A 26,409-nucleotide genomic window follows, 5' to 3' on the forward strand; every position below is an offset into this window, starting at 1 on the left:
AGGTGAATAGAGAAATAAATTGTGGTTTATCCATCCAGCAGTGTCCTATGGAGCATTGAAAAGGGATGATTAATGCATCCAAAAATGATCATGTTCAGAGAAGTCAGGAAGAGAGCATACTGATTCCATCTATGCAACCCCTAAATGGAACTCTAATCCATAGTATTTGTCTAGAACCAGAAATTGGGGTGGGTTGTTTGCGAAAGGGCCTAGGGAACTTTTTGGGTTAATAAAAATGTTTCTTATGATGAATGGTTGTGGTATTTACCTGTATGTGTACGTTTGTAAAAGCTCATTGAAGGATATGCTTAAAATGGGTACATGTTTTGGCATCTAGATTATAATCCAGTAAATTTGATTTAAAAAAAAAAATCAGGGGCGCCCAGGCATCTTGGTCGGTTTAGCATTTGACTCTTGATTTAGCTTGGGTTATGGTCTCAGGGTCACTGTGTTAGCCTTTTAAATTCTTTCCTGTGCTCTGGGAGCAGTGGCAGAAGTCCCCAGTCTGGAAATGGGGTGAGGGGTGGGAATTTTGCAGTTGCACATATTCCCAATTCTTTTTTTTTTTTTTAAGATTTTATTTATTTATTTGACAGAGGGAGATCACAAGTAGGCAGTGAGGCAGGCAGAGAGAGAGGAAGAAGCAGGCTCCCTGCTGAGCAGAGAGCCCGATGCGGGGCTTGATCCCAGGACCCTGAGATCATGACCTGAGCTGAAGGTAGAGGCTTAACCCATTAAGCCACCCAGGCGCCCCCATATTTCTAATTCTTGAATTAGAATCTCAACTCCTCAAGTTCACATCTCAGAGGTTATATAAAATCGTGTCACTTTTTTTAGTTGTTGTTTTTAAATGATGGTAAAGATTAAGTGCATCAGAATTTGGAACAGCTTTGAACTTGGCACGAGTATGAATCATTAGAATGGTAGAGAAGTAGGAGTGCCTCTGGAGGACTTGCTAGAGATGGAGGAAGGGAGAAAGGTTGATGAAGAAGAGGGAGTTACTTCTACTTTCTAGCTTTTGCCTCCTTGTGATTTTCTTCCTTCTTTCCCTTCCTCCTTCCCTAGCTCCTTCCTTCCTTCCTTTTCTTTCTTTCCTCTGTCTTTCTTTTTTTTTTTTTTTTTTTTTTTGCACTTAGTATTTTCTCATTTAGTTTTATTTAGCACTTAGAGTGTGGTCTGAACACATGAAATATAGCACAAGCCAAATGTGTTAATGTCATCCTCAAAAGGCAGCACAAGTTTTTGGCATTATAGGCTCCTGCTGTCAGTTTCCTTCATTAGTAACTAACTACCCTTAGAAAACTTTGGTTTGCAATCGAATGGTTTTTAAGATCTGGAGTTCTCCCTTATAGTATTTATAATTCTTTGTAACCAAAAACTGGTGTTCTCCTCTAAACACTAAGTAATTTTAATGCACAGGCATAGTATTGTGAGTATAGTGATTAAGAGTGTGGATTTTGAAGTCATCTTACCTCTGTTCAGATCCTAGCTTTATCATGTCTATGAAACCTTTGGCAGATTATTAACTTTTTAAGTGTCAATTTCCTCATGTATAAAATGGTAAGACTTCTCTCATAGACTGTTGGGGGATTAAAAAGCAAGTCCATGTGAAAGAGCTTAACATGTCATCTGGCACCTCGGAAACATTCAATACATGTACTTCAGATATTATGTTTTAGGATTTTTTTTTATGTGATTGGTGCGTTTCATGTAATATTAAGATTTTTTATAAGTTATTTTGTGCAGACACCTTTTACTAGAATTGTTACTAATTGGGTTATACCTTTCAGGAGTCTTGATGTGAGTCCAAACTTTGATATGTTGACTTTTAAGGTTTCAGCCACTAGATGGTGATATTTGATTATGTAGATAAATTGTCTGATTTTCCTCTGTGGGATTTAGTGTGTGTGTGTGTGTGTGTGTGTGTGTGTGTGTGTGAAGCAGAACTATAATTAGAATTTATCATGAATCTTATTTCTTGTCTAGAAAAGTATACCTATCAAAGTGAACATGAGGGCAGTCTGGCTGCATGGCACGCATTTTATTGACGTCAGCATGGATCTGTGTAAAGACCGTGATCCTCCTTTGGGTGTCATATGTTCCTCCCTCTCTTTTGGTTTCTTCTCACTGGTGTACGAAAATACCTTGATGACAGTCATTTGAAAAGCTTCCCTTGTCTGTGCGTGCCCTCCCATTTCTTCGCTCCCCTTTTACCACAAACTCCATTTCCTTGATGAATCTTCTCTGGGTCTCTTCCAGTCAGGTTTCTATTCCCACTGGTCCCCCGCAGCCTTCTTGTGAAGGTCCTATGACCTCCGGTCATCATGTCTCTGTTCTCATTCACCGTACCCGTCATCCTCCAGCATAGCTGTCCCCTGTCTTCCTAGATACACTGCTCTCTCATCTACAGCGCCACACTCCTGGTTTTTTCTTTGGTCTTACTCTCCACTTGTTCATCTTTGCTTCATCCTCTTCTGTTCATTTTCTAAACATCAGTGGGCCAAAGTATTTATGCAGTACTTCTTCTCTTTTCTATATCCCTTTCCCCCCCTTTCTTAAACTTACATAGTCTCTTGCTTTCAGTGCCATCTCTATCCCGATGACTGCCAAATATGTCTATAGTGCTGTCTTCCCACCTGAATTCCAGACTCTTCAATCTCCAGTGCTTACTTTATACCCACTTGGATGTCTGGTTCATATCTCAGATTGAACATGTACTAAGCAGAACTCTTGATTTTTCTTGCAAACATCTGGTACTTTTTAGTCTTCTGCGTGTCAGTAAAAGGGATCACCATTTACCCAAGTCCATAAGCCTGAAAGCCAGAGTCAGCTCTGTGGGTTTCTGTGCCAGTGCAGAGCTAATTGGCCTCAGGTACTCCCAATTGCCTGCCCCTCATGCTGTTCTCTTGGCCATGAAGCCCTGGCAGCTGCTGCTGTTCTTACGGACCAGACAGCCTGCATTCATTGTGCTACCTGACAGTCCAAGACCATCACACCTTGACACTGGCCATTTTGGACCTGTAGGTGCTCTGGAAGGAGTGGGTCACACGTTGAGAAGTGGGAAGGATTAAAAGCTTGTGGGGTAGAGTTGGTGGGAGACAGGGTAAAGAAGGGAAAATTCTTCTTCCTTCGTCCTCTCACTGGACAGTTTCCAAGACACACAGGTTTTGTACAGTCTTCTGAAAAAGTTTTACAAGATTAGCAGTCATTTGTCTGTTTTTGAAGCTTTTGCCAGCTCAGCAGATGCCTTGTATTTATTCTCCCTCTTTCCTGCCTTACTTCTCTTTTTTTCCCTCACTCTTCCTTCCCTGGGATCCTATCCCCCACAAAGAACAAGCTTAGGTCTCAAGCTCTGTTTCCTAGGAAATCCAAGTTAAGATGTCATCCTGGATTTTCTTTCTTTTTTTTTGCTCCTCATATCCAGTTTAAGTTGACTTTATTTTTTAAACATATTCTAAATCTTTTTTATCTTCTCTATTTTCACTGCTGGATTCCTAATCTAATCTACTCTCATCTCTTACCTGAATCATTCAGGTGGTCTCCTAATGGCTTTCCTGTGCTCATTCTTTTTTTTTTTTTTTTAAGATTTTATTTATTTATTTGTCAGACAGAGATCACAAGTAGGCAGAGAGGCAGGCAGAGAGAGAGGAGGGGAAGCAGGTTCCCCGCTGAGCAGAGAGCTCAATGTGGGGCTCAATCTCAGGACCCGGGGATCATGACCTGAGCCGAAGGCAGAGGCTTAACCCACTGAGCCACCCAGGTGCCCCTCCTGTGCTCATTCTTATAGCTCTACAGACTCTTCTCTTCCCTGGGCCTGACTGATCTTTTCAAAATGTAAACCGTGTCTGTGTGTTGTATCAAATCTCTACAGATTCCGCATCATTCATGAGATAAAAGCCACACTCGTAACCATGGCCTCCTGGTTCCTAAGTAATCGTGGCCTCTTGTAGCTCTCATCTGCCTTCCTCCAACTATAGCCATGATAGTTTTCTTTCCTTTCCTCAAAACATGAGGTGTTTGGTCCTCCCTTGGATTAGGCTCTTCCCATTGTCTGGGATGAACTTCCTCCAGATCTTCAGTTAGCTGACCACTTTTTGTCAGTCAGATCACAGCTCAAATGCCTTACTAGAGAGATCTTTTCTGACCATACCTTCAGAGTAGCCATCTAGTCATTCCCTTTCACGTCCCTCCACTTTTTTTTTTTAAATCCACACTCATCATATTTTAACTTAGGTTTGTTATCTTTCTCTACCTTCTTCCTGCATGCAAACATTCTGGAATGGAAGATCTAGAAAAACAGTAGGTCATTTTATATCTTGTCGAATGCCGTATTCTCAGTTTCCAGAAAACTACCTGGCTCAGAGGAGATGCTTCATAAATTTCTGCCAGATGAACAAGCTTATAACTACAGAGCTCATTAAGCTTGAAGCTGTAGTAAATTAGAAATCTAATTGGGAGCAAAGTAGTTAAACACTTTGACATTTCTGTCTGATAAATGAGTGTGCTCACTTGCTTGCTTGTTCACCAGCTGTTGTTCTCCTCAGTGTAGGGCCTACCTCACCTCACCCTGCCCAGCACGATCCCTGTGCCCATTCTCTTTGTGCTAGCTCACCAGCACACGGCTCAGGTTGTCTTTACACTGGCTGAATCAGACTTTGGTCACTTATTAACCATAGTGACTTTAAACCAAGTTTTTATCTTGTAATGCTTCCTATCCAACAGCTGCAGTAGGGCCGTATCTGGTCAGTCTGTTCCAGTCTCAAGTTGAATTAAGAGATATGCTGGAGAAGTTATGAGAGACCATCGATTTATTGGGTGCCAAGTTTCCTGGGATCCAAAAACAGAGGAACTGGGGGTTGGCACCCTTTGTTTGTAGGCCAGGAGACATATATCAGAGAGAAACGAAAAATGGGGGAGGAGAGGGAATTCAATAAGCTTATGATAGTGAAATAAATGCCCACCAGTTGCTGCTGCTTTTCAGTTGGTGGAAAACAGCTCACTTTTTCCTTCAAACCTTTGCGTGTCCCGTGGGCATTAAACACATTTCACTTAGCAACGCCTTCAAAATAAAAGCAGCACCACTAAGAGGGTGGAGTGGCCTTTTCTTTTTTTCCCCTCAAATCTCTGTGCCTGTGTTTGCACATGTATATGTTGGTATGGGTACCTGTGTGCACGTGCTGCCTAATGAAAAGAGAAAACAGAACTAAGCCATGGTCAGTGTTACCGGGAACTTCTCGTTTCCTACTTTGCGATAATGGAAGCAGCTTGAGGGGTGGGAAGGTTGGGATGGGGGAGGCTGCCCTGTTTCTCAGGAACAGAGCTGTTGGCATTTTGGGCAGGACAGGTCTTTGTTGATGAGGATTGCCCCTTGTCTTGCCACATGTTAGCATCCCTGGACCCTTGTCAATAGTGTCCCTAAGTCACAATGACAACCAGACCACCTCTGTGAATTGATATAAATGCCTGCCATGGGGTGATCACAGTTCCTGGTTGAGTTAGGCAGAAACTAGGACTGAAAGTGAAAAGGACATTTGACAGATGTGACAGATTTTTTAAGTGGTTGGACCAAGTAAAGCAAGGGTTGGCACACCACATTTATAAATTTTTTAAATAAACATTTATAAAGTTTTATTGGACACAAGCGTGCATCTTTGTGTATTGTTATCTGTGACTGATTTTTCTGCGGCAGCAGAATTGAGCAGTTGTGACAGAGACTGCATGGTCCGCAAAGCCTGAAATACTCGTTATAGGGTGCTTTACTGGACTGACCTTGGTCTCCAGACCAGCCCCTTTTTCTAAAGCCATGGACTCCTAAACCTCACATATCCCAGTGTCTTAAAGTCCTTCTGCTCTACGTAGAATTTTAATCTCTTAGTTCTTTCTACCCATATTCCCATTCCCTTAGTCTTGGGATTTCTTGTAACTTCTATACCTGGAATGGTAAGATAGAACAAAGTAAGAATTAAGGTATCTGCTACTTTTCTTTTAAGGTAAAATTTGTTTTCATTTCTTTCTTTCTTTCTTTTTTTTCTTAAATGTATTTTCAGCAGGCTAGTTTTTGTCCGCACGTTTCATGTCTCATGCTTTTCTTTGCTGCTTTCCAAGACTTCTCTGAGAGAAGGTAGGGTAGGTAGATAAAATCTGTGTGCCTGGCCTTGTTCTGGCTGCTGTAGAGAGTACAGGTGAAACTACCTTTTGGTCCCTGAACTCATTAGTGAAGAGAAGACAAAAATACATGAAAAAAATAGAGAAAAATGAAGTGGGAGAAAGCACTAGGTAGCTGGAAAAGCATTAGTCTTGTAACTGTAAGAGCTCGCTTCCTGGTTTTCACAGGATTAATACCATGTGCCTGTGGACTGGTCCTGTAGCTGTTCTCTACCTTTGTTTCCTCTTCAGTAAAATGAGAGCAAGTAATGCCAATCCTTGAGGACTTTATGAACACTAAGGGAATGAACTTTTTGTGAGAATAATTGTTTATTAGTGATGGTATTGAAAGTACCTTGTAAAACAAAGTACTTCAGGAACACAAGTGATGCTACACGGTCAGGTAAGTGGTACTCATACGGGCTTGATGAAGAATGGAATTTTAACTTGGTCTTAGAGGAGAGCAAGCTTTTGAATAGTGAAGAGGGGGAGGAGGGAAATCTTAGATGTGCATATGTTTGTGTACTGGGGGGCCCCCATGAACAAAGAACGACAGGATACGTGGGTGGGGACTGGGCACATGCGCAGCTGAGTGGAGCAGAGGTGTGGGTGGGAGGGAAGTAGAAAAAGATCGGCCTGATAAGCTAATACTGGAAGAAGCAGATTCACTAGTTTTAAGTCCTACAGAATTTTCTACTACTCCATTTCTTAGAATATTATGAGTAGAAGGATTATTATGAAGGAATAATTTAACTTTTCAGAGACTAAAACATAGCACATTTCCAAAGTTTTTCATGTTGTGTCTGAAATAACATTTGGAAATACTTAGAGATAGGCTGAAAGTCACCCATAATTTGCTCTCTTTTTAGGTGACATAGTAACCACTTTTAGACATAGTATCATTGAAGCTTAGTGGATAATCGCACCATGAAATGGAATTTCTGTGATTTATATACTTTTTGTTAGGAACTTTATAGGGAATCGCTATAAAGAGTCGAAATGGGTGTTAAGTATTATTGAGAGTCTTATACTTTTTTTCCCTGTGTTATTTGTTACATGTGAGTTTTTCTTATTTTCTGAGGTGTATCCTACATGGTCATGTGAACTTTATACTTTTTAATAAGTTGCTGGATTTAATTTGTTAATAGTTTAGGGTTTTTATATTTAGCTTATGCACTGGGAAGTCTGTAGTGATTATTAGGATTCTCTTTTTTTCAGATAATGTATCTTTCTTAGGACAAAAGCATTTCTTATTTTTATTGCTAGATTGTCCAAATATGCTGAAATGCATTAGGACTCTTAAGACTATTTTTTTTAACTGTGGTATTTAAAACTGTGGCTTAGGCAGTGGCATATATTTCATGGTCAGGATCACATTGTCTTTGTTTATCCCACGAAGACTGTCTACCACTCCCATGTCTACCTTATTCTTTTAGTAATTATTGATATGTGTTAGGCCTGTTGTGTTACGTGCTAAAGCTGCATATACCTTGGTGTACATAGAGCTTCTGGCTTAAACAAACAGAAATAAATGTAAAGTTTCAAGTTCTATGAAGAAAAAGAACCAGGTATCATGAGCCAATATTCACAAGAATGATTTAAGGCAGGGGGGCAGAGTGAGCCTCTCTGAGGAACTAGGAAGGCAGGTTGGTGGGGGTTTAGCTAGGGAAGGGAGTCCTGATTCTTATTTTGCTTTTTGCATAATTTGTGATTTTGTCATATATTTGTCATTAAAATAAGGCGACTTGCTATAGTCCTGCCCATTTACTTACATGTTTTAATTTGATCCAAGTTATTCCATGATACTAGAATTAATTTCTAGTGAATTTTATTTTGTGAAATTTGTGTGTATGCTCCGTGAGTGAGTAATACAGATGGTAAAAATAATTTTAAATCGTCTCTGTATCTGAAGTAGAAATTGGGAGATTAAAATTGTGACTTTTTACTTGTTTTAGAAAACAGGTTGTCTAGTATGTCAAGGAAGAGAAGAAGGCAATTGCTTTCAATACAATAACAACTAAGAAACATCCTGCACTAGGTAGGAGTTGACATCATCGTTTTAATTGCTTTGGAAAATGACCTTTATTCAGTGTGTGTCCACATTGATGTAACTTCAGAGCTCCTTCCTGCTGTCTCCGGAGGCGGTTGATCCGCCCTGCATTGTTTGTTCTTGTCTGTAATAAATTAGACACTTTTAAGATAGGTTTCTTCTTTTGTGCAAGTAAATAGTTGAAGTTTAAACTGTTACAGAACGTGGGCTTTTTTGACTTGACCTAATCCCGTGTCCCCATAATTTCAATAAGTGATAGTGACTAAGACTCGAAGCAGTTTAGAATTTATTTGTCAAGTGTACTTCTGACTTGTCCCTTGCCTGATAGAATCACCCAGGGACTCTGGTCTGAGCATCATCTCAGCAATTCTTCCCAACACACTTCCCCTTCTCCTAAATATGTATGTTTTGAGAAAGTATGCCATGATTACTTTTTCTTTTATTCCCTTTTTGTTCTTTTTTCTTTTATTCCCTTTTTGTTCTTTTTTCTTTCTGACCTTATCTTAGGTATGGAAATTAGGTTTCTTATGACAAATTTTCATTGTATTACTTACACATTATTTTGTCTTTGCTTTCTTCAGAGTGCTGCTCCAATTTCTAGACAGAGAAGCTCAAAATAACTTAACCATTTTGGGGGAGTTTAATTCAAAAAATTGATCATTACGTAAAAGTTGGAACTTGATTTACCTACATTGCAAGTCACACAGCTTTCACTCAAATTAAATCTATCAAAAACTACTTTCAATATCATTGTAATGTCTATGTGAAAGCTCTTACAAAATCAAAGAAGAAAACTAACCTTTCGATTTCAAATATTATATTCTGAACAAAGGAAAGCCACTTCGAATAAAAAAATATAAACTGAGCCATAAAAGTTATTTCTATCATGAAACATTTTGGGGCACAATTACTGTAAATATTATTAGAAATACAATGTAAAATACGGTGAAAACTTTGAAGTTTTTGATGACATAGTTTTTAATGAGGAAATAAAATACGAATATTAATATTAGCTAGGGATTTGCTAAAAACTGTACCTGTATAGAAATACCTTTTAGGGGAGATGCCTTGCCGGCTCAGTTGGTAGAACATGCAACTCTTAATCTCAGGGTCGTGAGTTCAAGCCCCATACTGGGCATAGGGCGTACTTAAAGAAAAAAAGAAAAGAAAAGTAGCTTTTAGGAAACAACTTCTTCCTTTTTTACTTTAAGTAATCCCTATACCCAGTGTGGGATAGAAGTAGCATTTAAATTTGTCTTGATATTTCCATATAAGGATGTAAAATTGTGTGATAGAAATCAAATAGAAATCTGTCATGAATTAGTGGAAAATAATATTCATTTGTGGCTAGTTACATTCTGTTTGTCATAGAAAAAGATGCTATAACATTTCTTCTTAAAGATGGTCATCCTTCTTTCATGGATTCTGCCTTTTATATATATATATATACACATATATCCTTTTATATACACACACACACACACACACATATATATATATATATATATATATATATTTTTTTTTTTTTTTTTTTTTTTAAATTTGAGAGCGAGCAAGCAGGGGGAGAGAGCGTGTGTGAGCAGGGGGAGAGATGAGGGAGTGGCAGGCAGTGAGGGAGAAGCAAACTCCCCGCTGAGCAGGGAGCCCTTTATGGGGCTCCATCCCAGGACCTGAGCTGAAGGCAGACGCTTAACTCTCTGATCCACCCAGGTGCCCCTGGATTCTGCATTTATGAGTTTACCCACTCACTAAAGTATATTGGTAACCCCCAAATTAATACTCACGGTGCTTTCACAAGCATTAGTGAACATGCACAGAGCTGAGAAAAATTTGAGTGCCTGCTGTGGCTGTTCCCAGATGAGTCAAACAAGGTGCAACTGTGTCTCCTTGTTCCAACTCTTACACTGTAAACAAGTGTCCTTTTTGTGGTCTAAGTTATATTTTCCACACATAATGTGTCTTTTGTTGGTGGTTTGGCTGTTTAAAACGGCCCCCAAGTATGGTTTAGAAGTGCTATATTCCTAAGGACAAGAAGGGTGTGATGTGAATGAGCACAGATTTGACAGAGAAAATATGTGTGTGTTCAGTAACCTTTGTCCAGGCATGAGTTAAAGTGCTATTGGCCATGAGTTCAATGTTAATGAATCATAAATATATATTAAATAAGATGTCTTTAAACAGAAACACATAAAACAAGGCTATATATTAATCAGTTGATAAAAATATGACCAGGAGTTTGCAGGGACTTAACCCTGTGTTTTCCAGACTACGAGGAATGATTCAGTATTTGCTAATTCAGTCTTTACAGCGACTTTTTAGAACATAACTTTGGGAATGAGAATCAGCTATATCTGGAATAAAGCTTTTGAGCTTAATAGTGTTTTAATATCTGCAACTTTTCTTTTTATCAAGAATTTAAATAACCAGGACAAGTAATTAAAATTGTCTCTAAAGCTGTTTAAAATCTAAATCTTTCTGGTTCCCGGTAGAGTCTGGATAGTAAGAGATTTACTGTATAGCCTTTTTTTTTTTTTTTTTTTAAGGCAGTTCTGTACATAATAATACCAATATATAGTGAGTAAAAGGGCAAGGGAGAGAATTGTGTGTATATTTAGAATGTTACCATTTATGATGTTTTAGAAGATACATAGGTCCACATGCTTATAAATCTAAAGATTATCTTTGGCAGGATATCAAGGAACTGGTAACTAGTTACCTGTGGGAAAGTGATCTAATAGACCAGAGGACAGGAGTGAAGGCAAGATTTGCTTTTAATTGTACAAATTTTGGGGCACTTGGGTGGCGTAGTTGGTTAAGTGTCCAACTCTTGGTTCAGCTCAGGTCATTATCTCAGGGTTGAGTTTGAGCCTAGCACGGGCCAGCAGAGTCTGCTTAAGACTCTCTGTCTTATCCCTCCGTCCACCGCCACCTTCCCCAATGCACTCTCCTTTCTTCTTTCTTTCTTTCTTTCTTTTTTTGAATATATTCTTAGCAAATAACAGATGGATTTTAAAGGTCAGGTGTTTAACCTACTGAGCCACCCAGGTGCCCCAGTGGGTCATATTAATAGAAAATCTGAAGGGGAAGAGTATAGACTTAGAGTATAGCATATTATAGTAGGTGCCCTAGTGGGTCATATTAATAGAAAATCTGAAGGGGAGGAGTCTAGACATATATTATAGTATAGTATAGTAAATATAATATTTACTATATATAATAATGCTAATACTGATAATACATAATAATGTTAATATAATAATATACATAATATAATATACTTATTTCTTCCTTCATTGGCGTTTTTCTTAAAGGAAATTAATGAGAATGATATTTTAAGTTGTACCATCCTTCCTTCTAAAGTGATCTCATTTCCAATCAGTTTTATATCAAGTATAATATGTGTATATTTGACCTCCAAAATACAGCTTTCCTTCTTCAGCAATTGTTCATGGCCCACTTCCTTCCAAAAAGATGGCTGTAGTGACCAAAGGGTAATTTTTTCAAGTTTTATGGAGATATAATTGATGTATAACATTATGTAAGTTTAAGGTATAGGATGTGATGATTTGATAAACATATATATTGCAGAATGATTACCACGGTAAAAAGTTAGTTGATACATCCATCACCTCAATTTGCTTTTTTTGTGTGGTGAGAACATTTAAGATTTACTCTCTTAGCAGCTTTTAAATATAATGTCTAACAGTAGAGGATCCATTTGAATGAATTTTGTGTTGAAACAGTAGTAATCAGTCTCTGAGCATTATGCTACAGAGAGAAGCATTTGATAATTTAAAGACATTAAAAAAAGTTTCATATGTCTTAAACTGGAAGAATATACAATAAAGTGTTAACTATATTAACTATGGTTGTTGTCTTTATTTATTTTTTTAAATTTTATTTATTTGACAGAGAGATCACAAGTAGTCAGAGAGGCAGGCAGAGAGAGAGAGAGAGAGAAGCAGGCTCCCTGCTGAGCAGAGAGCCCGATGCGGGACTCGATCCCAGGACCCTGGGATCATGACCTGAGCCGAAGGCAGAGGCTTTAACCCACTGAGCCACCCAGGCGCCCCGGTTGTTGTCTTTAATTTCTGTGTGTGTGGGGGGGGGTATGGGTGTGTATGCATGTGCTTTCCTATATTTTCTGATTCTTCTCTGTGTATTTGGGAAATAATTTTTTATATCAAAACAAGTGTCCTTTACTCAGGTATAGAAACAAGAAAGACCTGATTTAAGAACATTTTGTATGAAAACAAACTTCATGTAAGCACCGTAATGTTATAGCAGTGTTATCAACAATAGCCAAAATATGGAGAGAACCCAAATGTCCATTGACTGATGAATGGCTGAAGAAGATGTTTAAAACACACACATATACACACACACACACGCTCGAATATTACCTAGCCATCAAAAAGAATGAAATCTTGCCATTTGCAACAACATGGATAGAGCTAGATTATATTCTGCTAAATGAAATAAGTCAGAGAAAGACAAATACGATATGAACTCACTCATGTGGAATTATGAAAGAAAACAGGTGAATGTGTGGGAAGGAGAAAAGAAAAAAAGGAGAGAGGGAAATAAGCCGTAAATGACTCTTAACAATAGAGAACAAACTGAGGTTTAATTGAAGGGGTTGGGGAGTACTAAATGGGCGATGGGTATTAAGGAGCGCACTTGTTTGATGGGCACTGGGTGTTGTATGTAAGTGATGAATCACTGAGTTCTACTCCAGAAGCCAGTATTGCCCTGTGTGTTAACTACTTAAATTTTTTTAAAAAGATTATTTTTTCTAAAAAGGTTTTATTCATTCTTCTCATACCCCCTTAACCCCCTATGTTGCATCTCCACTTCCTCATATCAGGGAGATCATATGAAAGTTGTCTTTCTCCGATTGACTTATTTCGCTAAGCATGATACCCTCTAGTTCCATCCATGTCGTTGCAAATGGCAAGATTTCATTTCTTCTGATGGCTGCATAGTATTCCATTGTGTATATATACCACATCTTCTTGATCCATTCATCTGTTGATGGACATCTAGGTTCTTTCCATAGTTTGACTATTGTAGACGTTGCTGCTATAAACATTCGGGTGCATGTGCCCCTTCGGATCACTATGTTTGTATCTTTAGGGTAAATACCCAGTAGTGCAATTGCTGGGTCATAGGGTGGGATTGGGAGGGAGACAAACCGTAAGTGACTCTTAATCTCACAAAACAAACTGAGGGTTGCTGGGGGGTGGGTTTGGGAGAAGGGGGGTGGGGTTATGGACATTGGGGAGGGTATGTGCTGTGATGAGTGCTGTGAAGTATGTAAATCTAGTGATTCACAGACCTGTACCCCTGGGGATAAAAATATATGTTTATCAAAAATATATATATATAAAAGTTTTTATTTATTTTAGAGAGAGAGGGAAAGAGAGAGCAGGAGCGGAGGGCCATGGCAGAGGGAGAGGGAGAAGCAAAATCCCCACTGAGCAGGGAGCCCAGTGCGGGGCTCAGTCTTGGGACCCTGAGATCATGATCTAAGCTGAAGGCAGGTTAACCGATTGAGCCACCTAGGTGCCCCTCCCCTCCCGCCAAGAATATTTCTGATGCAGGCAGAAGCAGGGAAAAACATTCAGCATTGTGGTAGCACATCATAAAAATGAAGTGCATAATGGTCACACTGTATTCCTAAAACTCTAGTAGTCTTTCAGAAGTAAAAACAGTGTTCAAGTAGGTAACTCTTCAGTACTAAGCAGGGGCCCCTGTCAGGGAAGAAGATATTAACTGTGGTCCAGGCAGTAGTTCTGATAGCTATGTCTGCGTTTTCAGATTGGTTTTCCTGGAAGCAAAGACTACCAACTTTTGCAGGGTCAATCTGAAACATCTAGCTCTGTCTAGCTTGCTGTTACCAAGTTGTGGTAGCCACTGCTGCAGCCTATCATGGCAGCTCTGGCAGGATGTGTAAAGCACACTCCTGCCATGTTCACCTCCCCCCTGCTGCTAGCCATGGAGCTGGCTCTGTGGAAAACCTATTTACAGGTGTCAGTAGCCCATTTTCATTTGCCAAGAAGGCATGAGACCCCTGGAAATGCTACTGCCCATCCGTATTCCTTGCTAGTCAAGGAACTCTCTAGCAAGGTGAAAACAGAATGCACTTTTTTATGTTCTTCAAACTTTGCATTTTCTCCCAAATGTCACCTGCATTTCTCTACTTCACCTTCCTCTGTTTGAATAATAAATAATGATTATAATAATAATAATATTGCATATTGGCCCACATTTTGGTTGGTATCTTTGGTTTGGATCTTCACATATTCAAGGAGGAAAATTATGCAAAAGAACACATACAGAGGAAATGAAGGGTCTGGAAAAAAGGAAATAATGAGTGATTCCATAGAAGGTAGCACATGATAGGTCTTAATACGTTATGAAAGATATTATCAATGGTTCACCACCTTGGTGTTTATTAGCATTTCCTGGTTCAAAAAATTTAGATGCCTGGGTCCTCCTCTGAGAATATATGTTTTAGATGAGCTGAGACTAGGCCCAGCTCTGTGTATACTTGGTGTGTGAGTGTGTGTGTGTGTGTGTGTGTGTGTGTGTGTGTGTTGTGTATTTCTTCCCTTCCAGAATCTCCCTAGATCATTCTGGTGTAGCCAAGAATTAAAACTAGTGGGTTACATATTTTCTGTTTATCTTGAGAAATTAGAATTAGTAGCACTGGGAGGAAGGTACAGAATAGAAAGTTTCTGCTCATTGGCATGGAAGATATATTCTGGCAAATAGGACTTTCTCTTTCTAGAAATAGTCACATATACGTGAGTTAACCACTTGTGAAGGATACCATATAGGATAACATACAGGATAACATATAAGGATAACATATAGGACTTTGTTATTCCTTAATTTTATTTAAAAAAGAAAGTGCTGCAGTGCTTCTGCAAATTTGGATGTGGCATGCTAACATCGGTTTTAGACAGGAGGAATTTGTGGTGTCTTCGCAGAGATGCTAGTTGACCATACAGCTCTGGAGGTCACAAGAAAAACCTCATTAGGAGGACATCAGTGGAAAAGTGGTAGTGGAAATCACCATCTCTAAGCTGTTTTTCATTCATTTGACCCATTTTTTAAAAAAAGATTTTATTTATTTATTTGACAGAGCTCACAAGTAGACAGGCAGGCAGAGAGGGGGGGGGGGAAGCAGGCTCCCCACTGAGCAGAGAGCTCAATGTGGGGCTCGATCCCAGGACCCTGGGATCATGACTTGAGCTGAAGGCAGAGGCTTAACCCACTGAGCCACCCAGGTGCCCCTCATTTGACCCATTTTTATAAGCTTACCTTGTATTAATAGTGATGAAAAGATATAGTTCCTGAGCTCATGGAATTTACAGACAAGAAAACTTAAAACTGAAGAATCTTTTTTAAAAATTTATTTATTTATTAGAAAGAGAGAGAGAGAGTGCGCAAGAGCCAGGGGGGAGAGCAATACAGAGGGGGGACAGAGAGAGAGAGAATTCTCAAGCAGACTCCCCACTGAGCACAGAGCCCGAGGCAGGGCTCAATCCCACAGCCCTGAAATCATGACCTGAACCAAAACCAAGAGTCGGATGCTCAACTAGCTGAGCCATCCAGGTGCCCCAAAAGAGTCTTTACACAGTTACCAGGCAACTTCTTAAAGTGTTCTGTGTCAGCTAGATTGTTTCAAGGTTGCCCAGGACTGCAGCTGGATTATATATTCCTCAGAAAAGTCCTTTGTAATCCTTGCGACATGTATGACAACATTTGCAGACACATTGGGGTTGATGAAAAAAGGGAAATATTGATGACGATTTCTCAGCCGGGAAAGAGATTTCTAAGATCTCTTGCATTTATATTTGTCTTTTTCTCTTTTGCTGTCCTTTCCCTTTATCTCTTAATTTTTCTTGCTTTTATAATATTATTATTGTCAGTTCTTGAATAGAGCTATTTCTCGATACACAAGTATTCCTTAGTACCCGATTTGAATATTTAGTAAGGTACTCTCAAGGCCTTATTAAAAATATGATATTAATGTAACTTAACCACAGATATCGAGAGGCAATTCAAAAATGGGATGAAGCACTGCAGTTAACCCCAGATGATGCCACCCTGTATGAGATGAAATCACAGGTAAGGATCACGGAGAATTTTAGTTTCTTATGAAATCTCACTGTGTTGTGTTCATATGTGTTTGGTGCACAGTAATGAACCAAGACGGCATTTCTTTCCACTTTCTTTCTCAAATATGTCTTTTTCAAATTTTGTAACATTTCCTTTCCAAAATGTATTACCGTATTATTATTGGTAGGCCCTGGGTGATAAAATATTATCACTGTATTATTTATGGCTCTGCCTTTTGTATGACATTAGAAGTTCATTAATTTTCATAGTGAAGTTAACTTATTTCAACCTTGGTAAGGTATGAACAGCTGCCTATCTTTTAGGAAGTCAGTGGTGATTTCTTTTCTTCTTCCGTTTGTTTTTTAGTGATGATTTCTTAAATGAAATGTGTTTGCTTGCCTTGGAAATTAATTGTAGTGAACTGAGCAATAGCTCTGTTTCTTCAGAATGAGGATAGTTGGACTCTGAATGATGATATTTCTCTAAAAATGGCCTAGTCCTTAGCAAAAGGTCAGAATAGACTCAATTTATTAATAGTTTAGAAATAACATTTGAATTTTAAAAATACATTTCTATTATTTTGTGGGAAAGTCTATAAAGAAAATCTCTGAGTGCTTGGATTAAGTTCTCCAAAAGACTTTAAAATCTCTAATGGAGTATCAGACATATTTTTGGGAGGGAATAGTTGCAATTCAGCCTTGATCTACACACTTTACAGATACCTTTCAGATGATGATCTCAAACATAAGGCACACTGTAAATAGAAAACCACACTGTAAATAGAATAATCAAAAGTGGAATTAAGAGTTCAAATATCTCTGAACCATGGCTAGATCATGATCACCTTATTTTAACTGATGGACAAGAGTGTTCAATGACTGAGAAGGGGATAGTTTATATTTTCATAGTTATTTTAGAAATAGGAAGAAAAGTCTTTCCTGACCCTGCAAGGCAGTGGTGTGGGTCAAAACCACTGAGATGCTATATTTACCAGACTAAAAATATTTTTTTTCAAATGAAAAAGTTTATATATGGTTATTCATTAGTAGTTTGCTAGTTTATGAGTATTACTGACAAGTTTTGTTTCTTTTTTTTTGGCTACAGGTCCTAATGTCTCTTCATGAAATGTTCCCAGCAGTACATGCAGCTGAAATGGCTGTCCAGAGAAATCCACATTCATGGGAGTCTTGGCAAACTTTGGGACGTGCTCAGCTTGGATTAGGAGAGATAGTCCTGGTAAGGAAGTTAGATTATTATAATGATGAAATTTTATTCTGATGTGTTTTTGATTAGCTGAGCCAAAAAGTAAATAGCCATTTATCACATCTGTGCAAAAAATAAATACCTTTACCTCGTAAAGGTAGTAAGCACAGATACAGATCATAGTTTTTATTGAATGTCTTTTTCCGTTGTAAACATCAATTATCTTAGAGTCAGAATATTTTTTCCAGGGGGCACCCCGCTGGTTCAGGTGGTTAAGTTTCCGACTCTTGGTTCGGCTCAGATCATGATTTCATAGGCCATGAAATTGAGCTCCCTATCAGGCTCCGTGCACAGTGGGGAGTCTGCTTAAGAGGCTCTCCCTCTGTCCTTCCCTCTTTCTCTCTCTCTCTCTAAAATAAATAAAATCTTTAAAAAAAAAAGAAAATTTTTTCAGGTGTTAGGTAGCACAGGCAGAAGAAATGAGAGTTGACTGTGACCATTACATCTTGTTTTTGTTTTTGTTTTGGCATGGCTGGCCCCTAACACCCTACAGAGTGTTTGCCAATCTAATACAGTAGTGCCAAATTTTCTGTTTGTCATTAATTAAGATTTTGCATGGCTTTATTTGCCTTTCACAGTTAGAAAAAAAATCAAAAATTAAAAATAGCTTCTTTGAAGGCTAATGAAATGACTGGTAAACCCTGAACCTAACTTTACTAACAATGGCTTTAGTAAGTTATGGATAACTTAGATTTTTCTGATAAATATCATTTCTATTTACCAAAACAATGGTGTTGGTCAAATTCTCAGAAATGATAAGTAAGGAATTTTGATGAGAGAATAATTGGTGTCAAGTAACTTAAACATGATTAATCTGAAATGAGGTTCACAGTGATGGAAACCAGTTTAACCAAAGTCCCTATTTTTTTTTGTTGTTGTTGTTACCTGAAGACTTAACTCATACTAGAGTTGGAAAAAAGAAATTCATGGTGTTTTGTTTTCTAATGGGTTAACAGGAAAACAAATAAAGCCTATCACATAATACTTGCCCCCCATTTCTGCTTTATTTAAAAGCTTACAAAGCATTAACTTTTGCTTGTTAAGTGTCTATGGTAATGGAAAAAAGTCTCTAGGATTTAAAGTTTAGCAAAGATTGTCCTGTAAAGAAAGAAAATACTCTAGGAGACATAGTAGAGGTACTTCCAGTCAATCAGGAAACGTAAATTGTTTAAGATTTTAAGTTTTTTATTTTGCATAAGGGTGCCAGTTCAATATTTTTGTTTGTTTGTTTTGTTTTGTTTTTCCTGCTGATACGGTTCTGTCCATTAAAATTATGAAATTCTTGCAGGGATTAAAAGTGTAATTTTTTTCCTCATTTAATATAATTTTTAGGGCTGTACTTGGGAAAATCTAAGTTTATAATTTTTATGTAGACTTAAGCTATTTTGAAAGACTGGAATAGTAAGAAAAAAAAAAGACTTAAAATGTTAAGGAAGGGTTGCTTTGAAAAATATATTGAAAGCGAGCTAAAAATTGTTAACATCTAACCATTCTTCCTATATTTGCATGTATTTGGACAAAAACACAAGATAATACAAAGATAAACAGACCACGTGGTAGATTAAGAGTCAGTAGGTGGGGAGAGCTCCAGCAGTAATTATTTAGGATTTTATGGACACTTGGGTGTTGGAAGGGACGAATCATTAAATTCTACACCTGAAACTTACATTATATGTTAACTAACTGGAATGTAAATAAAAACTTGAAACTTAGAGTGAGTTGGGTGTTGGAAAACAGTTATAGGCTTAGTTCTTCATTTTCTAATTGCTTGAGGTGTAAAATTAGCTCTTTAATTGAGATCTTTCTTCTATAAATGTCCCTCTTAGTTCTGCTTTTGCTGTATCCATAAGCTTTAGTATGTTGTGTATTCATTCTCGTCGTCTCCAGATGTTTTCTCATTTCCCTTATGACTTACTACTCTTTAACTCATTGGTTGTTGAAGACTGGGTGGTTTAGTTTCTGCTTATTTGTGAATATCCTGGTTTTTCTTCTGCTACTGATCTCTGGTTTTATTCCATTGTCATTAGAAAAGACACTTGGTATGATTTCAGTCGCCTTATATTTGTTAAATTTTGTTCTATGACCTGACATGTGACCTCTCCTGGAAAATGTTATGTTTGTATTTGAGAATAGCGTGCACTCTGATGCTGTTGGGGGGAATGTTTTGTCTATGTTAGGTCCCTTTGATCTATTGTGTCGTTCAGATCCTCTCTTCCCTTAGTGATCTGCCATCTGGGTGTTGGGTCCATTACCGACGTTGGGTATTGCGGTCTCCTGCTGTCTGTTGCTGTCAGTTTCTCCCTTCAGTTTTGTCCGTGTTTACTTTAATACTTACAGGTGTTCTGGCTTTGGGAGGAATATTATATATAAATATATAAAGATATAACCATTATGTTTACTTTATACTTACAGGTGTTCTGGCTTTGGGAGGAATATTATATATAAATATGTAAAGATATAACCATTATGTTTATAATGTTTATATACCATTATGTTTATAACCATTATGTTTATAATGGTTATATAACCATTATGTTTATAACCATTATGTTTATAATGGTTATATCTTCCTGGTGAATTGACCCTTCTGTCATTCTATAATGTCCTTCTTTGTCTCTTGTGATGGTCAATACATGTTAGCATTATTTGAATCTAAGCTCTGGGTGTCAAAGGTAGGCATTCCCAGTACCTTTCTGATGATGGGTTAGCCAAGAAATCCCTAGATTCTTACAGCTGCCAGCCTACAGGCATGGAACAGTGCATTTGCCTTGTCTTGAACTAGAAAGCATTCCCTGTACTTTAATGGACCGGAGTTCTCCACAGCAGTTTGTCAGGCATTCTTTCACACTTCTTTAACTTTTTTCTTTTTTTCATCATAATCATCATCTAGTGCTTAGGGCACAGCCCTAATTTCTATTTTTACATTCTAATATGTTTTTTAAAAATGTCAAACATACACACACACACATACACACAGTGTGTATAATATATAAAATATATATATGATATATATATTTTAAAGAGATAGAGATAGATATTATGGATTATATATATTAAGTCGACTCATTTTTTTAAACAAAGCAAACAAAAAAAACTTTGATTTTTTTTTTTTTTTTTAATTTCCCTTAGGCAATTCGAAGTTTTCAGGTCGCCCTTCACATCTATCCAATGAACCCTGAAATATGGAAAGAAGACCTTTCTTGGGCAAGAACACTCCAGGAGCAGCAGAAGGTTGCACAGAAGATTAAAAAGTGTGATGCATCAGCGGAAGTAACCCATTTCTCACCAAAGTCAATTCCTGACTATGACTTTGAAAGTGATGAGATTGTTGCTGTTTGTGCGGCGATTGCTGAGAAACAGAAGACGGTTCCAGCAAATAAAACAATGGTTATTGTGTCGGCTTCTGGGACTGTGGAGACAGTCACTGAGAAGGAAGACGGGGCTACACCACCAGATGGCTCTGTTTTTATCAAAGCCCGATGAAGTAGCGGGAATCCTTTGAATCTTTTTGATTGCCACTTAAAATTTTAGGTGTAGGGACATTAGCTGCGGAGGAACAGAGCAAAACTCCTGTTTGTAAAGTGAGTTTTGCAGATGAGACATATAAAAACCAAATGGTAGAATTACAGTATAGTGTTTGGACTACGCTTTGATAAGTTATGATTTAAAATTTCTTAAGATTAGAATTCTGAGTACAGTGGCTTTTGATTCATAAACTTAATTTAATCCCAAAATATAAATGAGTGCATTTTAAGACACAACTTGAAAAGTGAATTCTTTAATAGTGAATCACTTGATGGCCAGTGTCATAAAAATGCTGACTTGTTGACTTTTCTTCCATGATAAAGGAAGTCAGAGATTTCTTTTCCTCCTTTTAGAAATATACTGCTCTTGCTATTCACTCCTCTGTTTTTCTGGTCGCATTAGAGTAACAGCTTTGTCTGTCACAAAGCTCGAATATTTTTGACATTCAGTTTGATTCAAAGTTGTCATTTGGTTATATGTGGAATCTTTGAAAGTTTGTCTGAAAATGCATGCAAATATCTACATTCTAAACATTTTCCGAAGTTTCTCTTAATTCAGATTTGAGCTTTTATTTTGACTTTAAGATTATTATGACAATAGTAGTTGCCTCCTTCAGTATTAGATATGTGAAATACTGATACATGTCAGAATGATGGTTTTATTTTTTTAGTTGTTGAAGTGGATAGTGTTCCTTTCCACAGGTGGGTCTTATTTCAGATGTGCATTTTTAAAAAAATGAATGGTTTTTATAGATGTGTCATAACAAATTGTCCCACTGCGTTGTCCCAGTCAAAAGCAGTATTTTCTTCTTCTTTTTAAAAGCTTAAAAATTCGGAAAATAATTTATCTTTTGCTTATAACTTTCCAGCTGATGGTTTGGAAGTCCTTTTCTAGATAACTTTTTTGGAACTACTCAATTAAATTACAATTACAATTTTAAATAACAGACTATGTCTTTCTAAAAATAAAAAAGTAAGGCTGTTAATGAGTGCCAGTGAATGAATAATTTAGGCACAACATACATAGAAACTGAAACATGACTGTGGTACAATACATGAGTAGAGAAGGCTATATTTAAAGAAATATTTCATTGAAAGGCCACAGTCATATTCACAAATCAAAACCGTCATTGTTAATGTGAATTATTATTTTTACACTACATATATTGTAGTGCAATTATATAGACTACTGGGTACTGTTGCTTCTGACACTCAGGAAGGTATTATTACTATAAAATTAATTTTATCCTTGTTAGAAATGAAAGTAAGCTATTTTGTTTTAAAGAATCTTACCTTACCCTGTTGCAGCATGTGTGTAATGGTCGTTTTTCTGAGGTGATTTTTTTTTTCCTTTTTAAATTTTTATTTAAATTCTAATTAGTTGACATACAGTGTGTTACTGGCTTCAGGAGTAGAATTCAGTGATTCATCACTTCCATACAACACCAGTGCTCATCATAACAAGTGCCCTCCTTAATGCCCATCACCCATCTAGCCCATCTCCTACCCTCTGAGATGATTTAAAAAGTTTTTCCTTTAGTGGAATGCTTACCTCTTTTTTTTTCAGAGTATTGTATTTTTTTCCCAAAGTTACATTGCAAAGTCAGCTCTGGTTAGAGTTGTTAGTTTTAGAGTAATCCAAAGAACAAATACTAATCACATTTTATTTCATTTAATAAAAGATATTCTCCCAGGGTAGATACTTGGGCATCTACAGAAGTGAGCATTCACCCTTTGGTATGTTGTTTTGAGTATTGGGCTTTTGTTTATCATGTAATTTATAAATAAATAGTTTTTTCCTTTATTTTAAAGATTTGCCTCTTTGTGTTGTTAGCTTTTGAAAAATTAGGTTGATTTGTTTAATTTCTTTGTTATGTGGGAATAAAATACGTAAAACACCTTGGATGGAGTCTTGCATAGGATATCCACAGTAAATGTTAGCAGTTTCTGTGAAGAACTTGATTTAGTTTAGAGATATTTAACCTGTTTCTTCTGAGTTTAAGAAAGTAGGAGTATTTTTGTAATCTTTATCTGAAAGTGAAGAGTCACTACTTTTGATATTTTAGAACAGATGGTTATCAGTTGGGGTTATTCTTGTCATAACGTCAGCCCTAAAAGAGGCAAGACCCAGGATGGAGGGCATGTAGCTACGATTCTGTTAAAGAACCTAGTGCTTTTCCTGTATTCATATCAGTGGGACAGATTTGTCTTGTTCTTACTCAGATATAAGACATAAATTGGAAGACATAAAATGGAGGGAAAAGGAATAATGAATTATGAAGAATGAAGGCAGCTCATTTACTCATGCCCCAGAACATGCTCACCTAACACTCTTCTGTGCATGAAGACGTGAATGCACATATCATTTTATAAGATGTGAATACTTATACATAGACATTTGCTAAGCTTGTTAACTGCAATAGCAAATACTTCTAAATCTGAAAGAAAAATAGTTGATGTTTATAATAATGATGCAATTAAAGATGTTTAATATATTCTCTGAAATAACATTATATACTATATTGAATATAATTTGTATTATTCTTATTTGAAAATTGTATGGGGTAGACACTCGGTAGTCCGAACACCACACATCCAGATCATGCCTGATAATTTGAGAATCCGTATATTATTCTCTAGACAACAGGTTTTTAGATTATAACGTATTTATCTTAAATATGCTAACAAATGCTACACAAACATTGAAAAACACCAAGTCGTGAACCCAGAATCACTGCAGTTGGGGCCTTTTATAGGTACACACTTTCATAGTAGTAGTCTTAGTGTAAAGAGGTTTTTGTTTGTTTTTTTTTTTAAGATTTTATTTATTTATTTGACAGAGATCACAAGTAGGCAGAGTCAGGCAGAGAGAGAGAGGAGGAAGCAGGCTCCCTGCTGAGCTGAGAGCCCGATGTGGGACTCCATCCAAGGATCCTGGGATCATGACCTGAGCCGAAGGCAGAGGCTTTAACCCTCTGAGCCCCCCAGGCGCCCCAGTGTAAAGAGGTTTTAAATTGATGTTATATGATAAAACTGTAGTGAAGATTTAAGTAAAGTTTTGTCTGAGAAAGCTAGAGTTCCTATGATTATAACAGACCACTATAGCCTCTTGAGTTTGAAAATTATGCTTTATGTAATGATGTCAAAAGTTTGTTTTACTGCCTTTCCCAGCAGTAAGAAAATTCTTTTTTTTTTTTTTCCAGACTTTGTGAGTCAGTAGCCTTTCTTTTTTTTTTTTAAAGATTTTTATTTATTTATTTGACAGAGAGAAATCACAAGTAGACAGAGAGGCAGGTAGAGAGAGAGGAAGGGAAGCAGGCTCCCTGCCGAGCAGAGAGCCCGATGTGGGACTCGATCCCAGGACGCTGAGATCATGACCTGAGCCGAAGGCAGCGGCTTAACCCACTGAGCCACCCAGGCGCCCCATCAGTAGCCTTTCTAAATTGACTCTGGACCAGCCATCCTGGAGCTTTGATTTCATGACATACATGTATCTACATGAGTTGTGAGTTGACACAGGAACCATAGTTCCATAACTATCTTTGAATTAATTAGTATACTCAATGGATTTTTTTTCTGAGAGACTTATATTAAGCCAATGGTGTGAAATTGATGACATTTTAGGGTTGAGAAAGTAAGGTTTTCTTTTTTTTTTAAATCAATAATAAAGTACAGAAATTTGTGAGTGATTTACTCATTACCAAAGTAAATTAAAATGAAATATGTCACATTAGTCACTTGCAATTAAATATGCTTTCTGGAAGGGGTAGCTCTGTGGCTGGTATGCCATGAATTGTGCCTTAACACATTGTTATATGTGAACTTGGTGTGTGTGCCACGGTGGAAGACAGGTTGAAAAATGTTGATCTACATCTTGTTGAGATGGCAGAGGGTAGAGGTGGCCTCCTCTGGAGGTGCTTCCTTACACATCCATTAAGCAAGGACTCCTGATCGCTCCCTTCTCAGATCACCCCAACTCCTTGCAAAAGGGAGTTCAGGATAAAGAACTGGACATGCAAACCTTTCTTCCCTTTCTGGGGATTTGTAATGCTTGCAGAGAGCCTGTGTTTTATTCTCTTGACAGACATGGCATAAGCTTTGCAGTGAAAGGCTCTGTGACTCTGCAGGGGGAGCCCTGGAGTTGTGCAGGACCGCCCATTCCTTGGTGAGCAGGTCTGTCTTATTCTGGGTTAGATATTAGGTGGCTATTATTGGTGCAAACCTAAATCTGATACACTGAATCTCCATTGCCTGGCTTGGCCTCTCAAGTGGCTCAGAAGCCAGGAGGGGGACCGGGAATATTATTTCATGATTCCCTCAAACCTCAACAAAAATTAGTGAAAATTGTATTTCAAAGTAAGTGTAAGATAAACACTAAATTGGGATTTTTTTTTCTAATTTTACCCATTTTTCAAGTCATGGAAATTCTGTTGGAAATGGATAATGTCAATCACAAGACAATATGTAAACATTTGTTCAGGATGTCCAAAGACCTATCCCCTGGGAATTGTGAAAGACCACAGTATTGACTCTAGATTTACTTAGAAGGAGAAAATGTAAAACAAATCATATTTTGTGCCCACCCTGTTAACTTTCTTAGAGTATAGTTTACATATAGTAAATGTACCCTATATTGTAAGTTTACAGTTTGAGGAGTTTTAACAAATGTGAGCAACCACACAATCACCATTACCATCAAGATGTAGAATATTTCCATCACCCAAAAGTTCTCTAATGCCCATTTGTGGTGAATTCTCCTCCACCCCAACAACCAGGACTGTTCAACCACTGATTCCTTTCTGGGACTATAAATTATATTTGACTCTTCTAGCATTTCAAATCATACAGTATTTACTCTATGTCTGACGCTTTTGCTCAGCATAATACTTTTGAAATCCAGTTATGTCGAGATTCATCTGTGCTATTATGTGTATCAGCAATGGGGTTTGTTTTTAATGCTGAGTATTATTCTGCTATATGGTTAAACCACAGTTTATAGCTATTCATATATGTTGATGGGCATCTAGGTTGTTGATGAACATCTAAGTTTTGATCTCTTACGAATAAAGCTTCTCTGTACATATGTCGCAGTTTTGTGTGTGGCAGTGTGTTTTCATTTCTGTTGGTGAAATACCTGGAGGTAGGATGGTTGAGCCTTTTGGTAAGTGCAGGTCTAACTTTCGAGGAAACTGAAACTTTTCCAAAGTATTTGTGCCATTTTGCATTCTGACAAACAGTGTATTTAAAAGATTTCAGTTGCTCCATATCCTTGTCAGTGCTTGATGTTGTCATTGTTTT

General features: G+C 37.5%; 1 protein-coding gene across 10 annotated transcripts in view; it reads left to right on the forward strand.

The window, feature by feature from the left end:
- TTC33 (tetratricopeptide repeat domain 33) overlaps positions 1-26,201 on the forward strand; it is a 34,694-nt gene extending 8,493 nt beyond the window's left edge. For 4 of the 10 annotated variants that reach the window (XM_082724665.1, XM_082724666.1, XM_082724661.1 and 1 more), the window contains exons 3-7: positions 16,252-16,333; positions 17,429-17,560; positions 20,717-23,896; positions 24,109-24,327; positions 24,542-26,201. In XM_082724665.1, coding sequence (XP_082580791.1) covers positions 16,252-16,333; positions 17,429-17,560; positions 20,717-21,070 — 568 coding nt within the window. In that variant the 3' untranslated portion in view covers positions 21,071-23,896; positions 24,109-24,327; positions 24,542-26,201. Of the gene's footprint in view, positions 1-16,251; positions 16,334-17,428; positions 17,561-20,716; positions 23,897-24,108; positions 24,328-24,529 lie in introns of those variants that run through there. The other 6 variants (XM_082724670.1, XM_082724669.1, XM_082724668.1 and 3 more) reach the window with 3 other exon arrangements.
- The last annotated feature ends 208 nt before the right edge of the window (positions 26,202-26,409 follow it).

Source organism: Mustela nivalis (genome assembly GCF_964662115.1).
Source record: "Mustela nivalis genome assembly, chromosome: 3".
NCBI lineage: Eukaryota > Metazoa > Chordata > Mammalia > Carnivora > Mustelidae > Mustela > Mustela nivalis.